The sequence below is a fragment of the Alligator sinensis genome, unplaced genomic scaffold (assembly GCF_000455745.1).
Source record: "Alligator sinensis unplaced genomic scaffold, ASM45574v1 scaffold1603_1, whole genome shotgun sequence".
In the NCBI taxonomy this organism is placed as follows: domain Eukaryota; kingdom Metazoa; phylum Chordata; order Crocodylia; family Alligatoridae; genus Alligator; species Alligator sinensis.
In genome coordinates, this window is record NW_005843087.1 from 1 (window position 1) to 9,839 (window position 9,839).

Here is a 9,839-nt window from a genome sequence, read left to right on the forward strand (position 1 = left end):
CCCCATCCCTCAGAGTCAAATATTCTTCATGTGCTGTTTGCATTTCCCTTAGCATGAAGTTAATGTCGGGACTTCCAAGGAGGTGCTGAAAGGTGTGGCTTTCCACCTGGTATCCGGTGCTGGCGGCGATGGAGAGCAGTAGCAGTTCTGTGTCCGTCTGCGCTCTCTCCCGCAGACCCTCCAGTAGAGAAGACAAAGCCAAGCTGACATGTGTTGTAGCCTTTACCTTTGCTTCTTGAATGGTTTCTGCAGAGGACAGTGGCTCATAGGTGACCTCCTGTATGTAACTCTTCATTTGCTGCAGTGTCTCAGTAAGGGCTGAAAAGTCCGAGACGCTGACGGGGTTTGGACACGCATCCTCGGTATGGAAAACCCATTGCATTATGAGAGAGGATCGGGGGAAGTTCTTCACGGAGTAGACGTGAGGGTCCAGAAGGCAGCGCAGCCGAGATCTGATGGAAAAGGTGTTTTGTGCCGGCAACTCTCTGCACAGAGAAACTGTCTTTTCTAAGAAGTCCTGAAGCCCCTTGTCTGACAGGCAGACGCTGATCCACACGCTGTAGTCCTTTGTTCTTTCATTCAGCTTCTGTTTGAAGTCCATTAACTTCAACAACTGCTCTTCATCCCCAGTGACGTGCCAGGTCTTCAGATCCTCCAAGAATGCCTTCGCCTCATCTACTGCGCTAATTAATCCCTCTCCAAACAATGGGCTGGTGCTTTGGTTTGTCAGTGCTGTGTAGGCAGCCCGGAGACTGTTGCTCACCTGATGAACATCGGCAAAGTCCTGTCTGTGATTGGCCAGGATAATGTCCCACACTGGGATCAGCTGGAGGCCTCGGTCTATAACGCACCAGGTTTTGTTATTCATCACAAGCTCCGATTTCCATCGTGCAAGAGTATCCACGTCATGGGGGCCTCCTGTCTTGGTCACAAACAGCTGAATCTTTGTTTCCTGGTTTTCTCTCCCTGTACCCTGGAACGATGCTGCAGAGTTCGACATTGATGCCTTAACCACCCCTGCAACGCTGAAACCAGAGTCCATGAAGCTACCCCCTACATAGGAGTTCAGGGCATCTGATGTCTGTTTCTTCACCTCGTCCAGCTGCTCTGCCCGAAATCCCTCGGAAGACGCTTTCCACCAGAAGATCCCACCGAAGTGGAGGGGGCCCTGGTTGACGTGAGACCCGAATCTGGTGAAGAAACCCCCGCACCGGCTCTTCAGCATCTCCAGCCTGTCTGGCTCCGGGGTGCGACTCAGAAGCTGCTCGATCCCTGTTAGCTCTTGCAGTGCTGCATTAGACAGTCGAAGCTGGTCCTTTGGGAAGTAGCAGGAGGCCAGAGGGATGTAATTGTACTTGGCAGTGCAAATGTACATGTGCTCGGAGCGGGACCTGTGGGTTTCTTCATGTTCTGAAGCTGTGCTGTAATCTGTGCTGGTTTCGGCACTAAACCCCCCAAATCCACCTTTGGCTGCAACACTCGTGCTGAAGCCCAGCTTCTCCATGGTCTTGGTGAAGGTGGATTCTGCTCTGGACGAGGAAAACGCCTTCGTCTCAAACAGGGACCCTTGCTCTGGGCCGGAGAGCTTGAATCCGTCTGGGACGGTGATGAGCAGCTCTCTCTTCTCCAGCATGTCCTCAAGCTTGTCTGTTCTGTAAATGCCCTGCAGGGCCAGCCCTCCCGACGCCCGCCTCAGCACCTCCTCGTCGGGGATGTTCTCCCCCTTGGACACCGACTCCTCCAGGACGTTTAGTTGCTTCTGCATGTTCTCTATCACCTCCACCAAAGGCTTCTCAGACGACACCCAGTACTCGCGGGGTACATCCATTGCTCCCCACAGCTGTTCCTCTTTGCATTTCACCTCTTCCTCCTGGCGGCTTCGGCCACTTTCCTGCATTTCCTTGAGCTCCTCCAGTGCTAGCTTGGCTTTTTCTTGCTTCTTCTGTAGCCTCTCCAAGCGCTCTTCCTGCAGCTGCTTCATTGTTGTCTTGCTGCCTCTTAATTTGAGAAGCTGTTGAAGTGCCCGCTTTTCCCATGGGTGCTCCACTTCACACTCAAGCTTTAGATAGTCTTCATACTGCAGGTGTTTCAAAGCTTGCAGAGAGGTAACCCCCAGTTTGTCCCGTAGCTTGGGGAGCCAGTACTCTGAGCAGAGTCCCACGCCGTCAAGTCTGGTCAGCAGTTCTTCCTGAACAGGATCTCTCTGAACCGGATCATCAGGTTTTTCATCTTCTCCAGACATGGCTGTGAAAGGGAAATCATACTTGTGTTACCAGCTTAGCTTATCAGGGAACTCTTCAGTAAGCTAAAGCACAAAAAGGAAGCTTATAAGAAGTGTACACTTGGTCAAATAACTAAGGAGGCTTATAAGAGGATTGCTGGGGCATGCAGGGATGAAGTCAGGAAGGCAAAAGCGCAGTTGGAGGTGCAGCTAGCAAAGGACATGAAGGAGAAAAAAAAAGGGATCTACAAGTATGTCTTTAGCAAGAGGAGGATCAGGGAAAGTGTGGGTCCCTTCCTGAATGGGGGAGGCAACCTGGTGACAGAGGATGCAGGAAAGACTGAAGTGCTCAATGTCTTTTTTGACTTAGTTTTCACAGGCAAGGTCAGCTCCCAGACTACACCTGGCAGCACGGCTTGGGGAGGAGGTGGCAAAAGAGCAGACTAGGGGCTTTTTAGAAAACCTGGACATATTCTAGTCTATGGTGCTGAGGGAGATGGCTGATGTGATTTCAGAGCCACTGGCCATCATTTATGAAAACTCATGGTGATCAGAAGAGGTCCCAGATTATTGTAAAAGAGCAAGCATAATGCCCCTATATAAGAAAGGGAAGAACAAGGATCCAGAGAACTACAGACAGTCAGCCTTATTTTAGTCTCTGGAAAAATCATGGAGCAGATCCCCAAGACATCTATTTCTAATCACTTGGAGGAGAAGAAGGTGATCAGGAACAATCAGCATGGATTCATGAAGGGCAAGCCATGCCTGAACAACCTGATTGTCTTCTATGACGAGGTGACTGGCTCTCTGGAGGCGGACAGACCAGTGGGTGCGGTGTATCTTGACTTTAGCAAGGCTTTTGATACAGTCTACCACAACATGCTTGCAGGCAAGCTAAGGAAGTATGGGCTGAATTAATGGGCTGAAAGGTGGACAGAAAGTGGCTGGAGCATCGGGCTCAGAGAGTAGTATTCAGTGGCTTGATGTCTAGTTGGCAGCCGGTGTCAAGTGGGGTGCCCCAGGGGTCAGTCCTGGGGCTGATTTTGTTCAATGTGTTCAACAATCTGGAAGAGGGCATGCAGTGCAACCTCAGCAAGTTTGCAGATGACACCAAGTTGCGGGGAGCAGTAGATACACTGGAGGGTATGGCTAGGATTCAGAGTAACCTAGACTAATTGGAGGATAGGGTCAAAAGAAATCTCCTGAGGTTTTCATAGATTTCGTAGACATTAGGGCTGGCGAGGTGCAGCTAGCAAAGGGCACTCGGGAGCCAGCACCGGGAAGGTGAGGATCCAAGCACACGTGTGTCCTGCACGCACGTGTGCCCCCTTACTAACTTGCTGACTGGAGGCGGAGGCGGCAGCAGCAGCAGCAGCAGCAGCAGTTCCTGTAGGAGCCCGGGCGGCAGGACGGGAATAGGAGCGCTGGGAACAGTAAAGTCCACTCGGATCAGGTCCTCCGTGCTGTGGCTGACAGCTCCCCCCCCCCGGGTCCCATATAGCTGAGCCGGTAGGGTGCCACGCTCACGAGCTGTGCAGCGCGAACAGAGCGCGCAAACAGGTGCGCTCTGTAGGAGCGCGCCGGCGTTTGCGCAGGCGTTCACGCCGGCGGGCGGGCAGGAAGGGCCAGGAGAGAGACTCCTGTACAGGTAGGGCATAGACACCACACAGATCTACAAACAGCAGCTTATAGACTGGTGTCGACGAGGAGTGCTGCTAGGGCCTCTGCCCAGGGGGCCAAGCCCACCCGGGGCCGGTCTGAGGCCTCCACCCAGAATGAGCCCATGGGGGAGCTGACGTCCCCCTACCTCCTGGCCTTCGGGGGATCCCCAGCAGGGTCGGGAGGGCAGAGATTGGGGGCCCCCACACCTGTCCGGCAGGTGCCCGTCTTAGGGCTCTGGAGGCGCAGGCGAGGGAGCTGCGGGAGGTTAGCAGGCTGAGGGGGATCAGGGCTGCAGAGTTTGAAATCGACTGCTATTTCTGTTTGCCACAGGCCCAGTCATCCACTGTACAGCCCCCCCAGGAGACGCGTTCAACACAGGAGTGGCAGAAGGTGTCCACCAGATCCAGAGATGCTTGGGCTAGCGTGGTGGAGGCTCCCCAGGCACAACTGGGAAACAGGTTTGAGGCCCTAGCAGCCGTGATGGAGAAGTACAAAGGGGATGCCTCGAGTGGGGATGATTCCAACTCGCACACAACACAGACGGCGCAGAGAATGAACACCAGCAGGAAGAAACGCCGGATCCTTGTCATTGGGGACTCCATCCTACAAGGACTGGAGGGTCCCATCTGCTGTCCTGACACCATGGCACAAGGGGTCTGCTTCATGCCTGGGGCTCGGGCTTGGGACATCATGGAGAGGATCCCGGCCTATATCTGACCCTTAGACCAGTGCCCCATGGTTCTTATCCATGCGGGAAGAAATGACATGGCCAGGGGCAACCCAGACCACATCATGAAGGACTTCGGGGCCCTGGAGGCCAAGCTAAAGGAGACGGGGGCACAGGCGGTATTCTCCTCTATTCTCCTGGTGAGTAGGTGTGGACTGCAACACGAGGCCTGCATTGGCGAGATCAACTGGCGGGTATGGAGCTGGTGCCGCCAGGCAGGCCTTGGGTTCCTGGATAACGACCCATGCTTTCGTGCAGGGGACTTGCTTGGGCGGGATGGGCTACATCTCTCTCCTAAAGGCAAGCATGTCCTCTCTTTCAGGTTGGCTGATCTCGTGCGTCGAGCTTTAAAGTACCTTCACCGGGGGATGGGGCCGCAGGAAGACTTAAGGACACCTCCCGACCAAGTCAGGTGACATACGCAAGGAGTACCCAGGTATGTAACGGGTCCAGATAGTCTTGAAAATCTATCTATGCCTCTATACCAACCACCGTAGTATGGGAATAAGGAGGAGGAACTTGCCCTCCGAATAGCCTGTTCAAACCCAGACATAGTAGGGCTCACAGAAACCTGGTGGGCTTCATCCCACGACTGGGCGGTTAACATTAAGGGCTACAGACTATACAGGTGGGATAGAGCGGGGAGGAAAGGTGGGGGTGTGGCGTTCTACATCAAAGAACAACACACATCCTCAACCAGCAAGATGGGGTCAGAGGAGGGGCAGGCTGAAGTGCTCTGGGTCAGGATCCAGGGGGGTCATGGGGAAAGGGACTTAATGGTGGTGGTCTACTACAGACCCCCCAACCCTGGGGAAGAGCTGGACTGCAAATTCTTGGGTCAGCTTGCGGAGGCACTTAAAGCAAGGGACGTAGTCGTCATGGGTGATCTAAATTACCTGGACATCTGCTGGGAGGAGCAGTCAGTCAGGTCAGACCACTCACGGAGGTTCCTGGATGAGATACAGGACCTCCACCTAACCCAGGAGGTGCACAGTCCCACCAGGGGGAATGCCCTGCTGGACCTGGTCCTGGCCACAGGTGATGACCTGGTAAGAGGGCTCCAGGTCCTCGACCACCTGGGCAATAGCGATCATCACTTGCTGGAATTCACCATCCAGTGCAGGGTGTCAAGGTCCTGCAGCAAGGCAGTAGCCCTAGACTTTAAGAGGGCCAACTTGAATGAGTTGAGATTAGTGGGAGAAGCACTGGGGTCCTCAAGAGTAGGGGAACTCAGTGCCCAAGATGACTGGTCATTCCTTAAGGAGACGATACTCAGAGCCCAAGGGGTGACAATCCCAACTAGAAGCAAGGGGGGCAGGAGTGCCCAAAAGCCCCCCTGGCTCACCAAGGATATTAATGAATGCTTGATTGCCAAAAAGGAGGCGTACACCCTGTGAAAGGGAGGGGCTATCACCAAAGAGGAGTATAGCACCACTGCTTGGGTCTGTAGTGGGGCTGTTAGGAAAGCTAAGGCAGATACAGAGCTAGGGCTAGTGTCAAGGATCAAAGATAATACAAAGTCCTTTTTTAAATATATAGGGAGAATGAAGAAGTCACCGGGTAATGTGGGGCCCCTGCAGGATATGCTTGCCAATCTGGTGGTTGCACCAGAGGAGAAAGCAGACCTCTTTGACAAATTCTTTGCCTCCATTTTCTTGTCTTGGGACCGGGACTCCCCAACCAGGATTCCAGACGGACTCGGGAGAAATGCTGCCAGGCCTAAGGTCAGGGAGGACTGGGGTACAGAGCTTCTGGAGGGGCTGGACATGTTCAAATCAGCGGGTCCAGATGCTCTCCACCCCAGGGTGTTGAGGGAACTGGCAGGGGTTGTTGTGGGGCCCCTGGCGCAGCTTTACGAGAACTCATGGTGCTCTGGCCAGGTGCCAGATGACTGGAAGATAGCCAACGTGTTCCCTATCTTTAAAAAAGGGAAGAGGGAGGACCCGGGCAACTATAGGCCCGTTAGTCTTACTTCAATCCTGGGGAAACTCTTTCAGAAGGTTATCAAGGAGCACATCTGTGATGGGCCACCAGCAGGGATCATGCTCAAGGGCAAGCTGCATGGTTTAATTAGGGGCAGGTCCTGTCAGACCAACCTGATTGCCTTCTATGATCAGGTCACAAAAGCATTGGACTCAGGTGTCGCCGTGGATGTAGTCTTTCTGGACTTCAGCAAGGCCTTTGACACTGTCTCCCACCCCATCCTCATTAAAAAAAACTAGGTGACTGTGGCATCAATGCCTACACAATCAGATGGATTGCAAATTGGCTGAAAGGTCATACTCAGAGGGTGGTGGTGAATGGGTCTTTTTCAACCTGGAAGGAAGTGGGCAGTGGGGTCCCCCAGGGCTCAGTCCTTGGGCCCGCACTGTTCAATTTCTTTATTAGTAACTTGGAGGATGGGGTGAAAAGCAGCCTGTTTAAATTTGCTGATGATACCGAGATTTGGGGTGTGGTGGGCACGGTAGTAGGGAAGGACATGTTACATCAGGACCTGGACAGGTTCCAGAGGAGGGCTAACAAAAATAGGATGGGTTTCAATACTGACAAGTGCAGGGTGCTGCACTTGGGCAGTGGGAACCAGGAGCACACTTATCAGCTGGGAAACTCCCTTCTCGAGAGCATGGTGGCAGAAAGAGCTCTTGGAGTCTGTGGTGGGCCAGTAGAGGGAGCTCCTGCATTGAGCCTCTCACCTCACCACGCCCGTCCACCTTCCAGACTCCACGTTTCTCTCCAGGGGTGCCTAAGCCCTGGCAGACCCCCTTTCGAGCCCCACCGCAGAGTCCAGGGGTAACGTGTGCTGCCACCACCCCAAGAAGGGACTGCCTGGGGCCTGTGTCTTCAGGGAAACACAGGCCTAATAGTCCTATGGGTACTTGACCCAGTACAAGAACTTGAGGCACTTCCCCAAGTCGGGGGCCAAAAAGAATAGTCTCCCTTAATCCGCAGACCCAAGGGGCCTCCTGGAGATAATTAAACCCACCCCTCAATAAGTCTCCCACACTAGGTACAAAGGAGAACTTCATTGGTTACAGAGGGTAGGGTTAGAATAGGGTCCAGGGTAGAGAAATAGCAGAGAAATCCCATAGAGCAAACTCCTGTGGCTGGGGTAGCCTTTGATCTCACATCTGAGTCACTGCAAGCTATATATCTAGTTGGATCTCAGGTAGGTTACTCACAAGGATCATCCAGAGGCTGTTGGGGATTCCCTCTGGATGCAAGCACTTCCTTGATCATGAGTTTTGAGAGAGAGAGCCAGTTGCAGATGGTCCAGCTCTTCTTTGTTCCTGAGCATCTCTCATGGCTGCTGCCCCACTCCTCCTGGGCAGTCCTTAACTTATGTAGCCCTTGTGACCTCATTTACCTGGTCTGATGGAGGCCAGCACCTGTTGGCTGTCAGCCAACCAATTTGAAAAACATCACTAGCTGCTGGGCAGACTCTAGCCCACCAGGAAGGAAGCCCCTCACGCAGGTGTGTGATGCCAGTCATGTAGGCAGAGGGAGCAGGTTTCCCCCCTCCCTCAGGAATGTATCCAGCTCAGGTTAGCTAGAGAGACAGGGTAAGGATGTGTCTCTTTCCTGGGCCCATCCTTATCAAATTGTCACAGAGCAGAGACTTTGGGCAGAGACAAAGGTGGCTTTCTGCCGCAGAGTCATTATTGACTCGAAGATGAACATGGGCCAACAAGCGAGATCACGGTCAGTAGGGCCAACCGTACCTAGTCGTTCATCCACAGATGCATCACAAGCAGAGCCAAGGAGGTGATCCTCCCCCTCTACGCGACACTGGGTAGAGGGTCACTTACCAAGTTTTGGCAAGCCATCAAGGGCCACATAGTTTCATAGTTTCATAAAAGTAGGGTCAGAGGGGACCTGAGCAGATCATCGAATCCGACCCCCTGCCCTGGACAGGAATGAATACAGGGCTCTTATGACCCCTACTAATTTTAAGCTCAAATGACCCCAGCTAGGTAGTTATCAAGCCTCCTCTTACAGACCCCCAGGGTAGGAGCCAGCACCACTTCCCTTGGAAGCTGGTTCCAGACCCTAGCCACCCTGACTGTGAAGCAGCACCTCCTAATATCTAGGCAGAACCCATTCTCAGTCAATTTGTGGACTTTGTTCCTTGTTACTCCAGGAGGTGCTCGGGGGAACAGGGTCTCACCCAATGCCCTCTAGTCCCCCCTGGTGAGTTTATAGATGGCCACTAGATCCCCCTCAGTCTTCTCTTATGGAGGCTGAACAGGTTCAGGTCCCATAACTTCTCCTCGTAGGGCCTGCCCTGCTGCCCCCTGATCATGTGGGTGGCCCTCCTCTGGCCCCTCTCCATGCTGTCCACATCCCTCCTGAAGTGCAGCGCCCAGACCTGGACACAGTACTCCAGCAGCGCCCTGACCAGTGTCACATAGAGGGGGAGGATCACCTCCTTGGACCTGCTCGAGATGCATCTGTGGATGCATGACAGGGTGCGGTTGGCCTTCCTGACCGCATCCTCACGTTGGCAGCCCGTGTTCATCTTGGAATCGATAATTACTCCAAGATCTCTTTCTGTCTCTGTGTTGACAAGAAGGGAGTTCCCCAGCCTGTAGGTCTGCTGCTGGTTCTTACTGCCCAAGTGCAGCACCTTGCACTTGCCAGTATTGAATCCCATCCTGTTCTCATCTGCCCACCCCTGTAACCTGTCCAGGTCCAGCTGTATCCTGTCTCTCCCTTCTAGCGTGCCCACCTCAACCCAAATCTTGGTGTCATCGCCCTTGACAGGTGTCCTGCCCCCTAGTCACCATCTTGAGACCAGAAGTCTTTCCCCCCAACACCTGACCTTTACCACTAGAAGTCCCTCCCCTCGCCCCCATAAAGTACTCCTTTCAGAACAGGGGTTTGCCATTTCAGAAACAGAAAAACACCAAATTATATTCTAAAAATCAAACATCTACTACAGCATTCATTAATTCAGTTTCAAGAAATATTTTTGGCCTGATTTACATGGGTTTGTGTAGTGTACCTAGAGGTGATAGTACAGTAGCTTAAAATGAAGCTTTACTCTTCTTTATTGTGGGAGGGGGTTGGGAGGTGGGTATAGGTTTGTGGGTATGTGGGCTGTGGGGGAGGGTGCGGGTGTGTATGAGGGATTTTTTGGGAAGGTAGATAGGCATGGGGGTGTGGTTGTGTGCATGTGTGTAGGTTTTGTGGGGGCCTGTGAGTGTGTGGGGGGAGGGGGGAAGGTTGTGG

At 53.2% G+C, this 9,839-nt stretch overlaps 1 protein-coding gene across 1 annotated transcript in view; it reads right to left on the reverse strand.

Annotated features, from left to right (window-relative positions):
* Positions 1 to 34: 34 nt before the first annotated feature.
* LOC112548308 (interferon-induced very large GTPase 1-like) overlaps positions 35 to 9,839 on the reverse strand; it is a gene marked incomplete at its 3' end in the record, with an annotated part of 13,409 nt that continues 3,604 nt past the window's right edge. The window contains exon 2 of the mRNA XM_025193663.1: positions 35 to 2,244. Within this exon, the coding sequence (XP_025049448.1) occupies positions 35 to 2,242 (2,208 nt within the window). The remainder of the gene's footprint in view (positions 2,245 to 9,839) is intronic.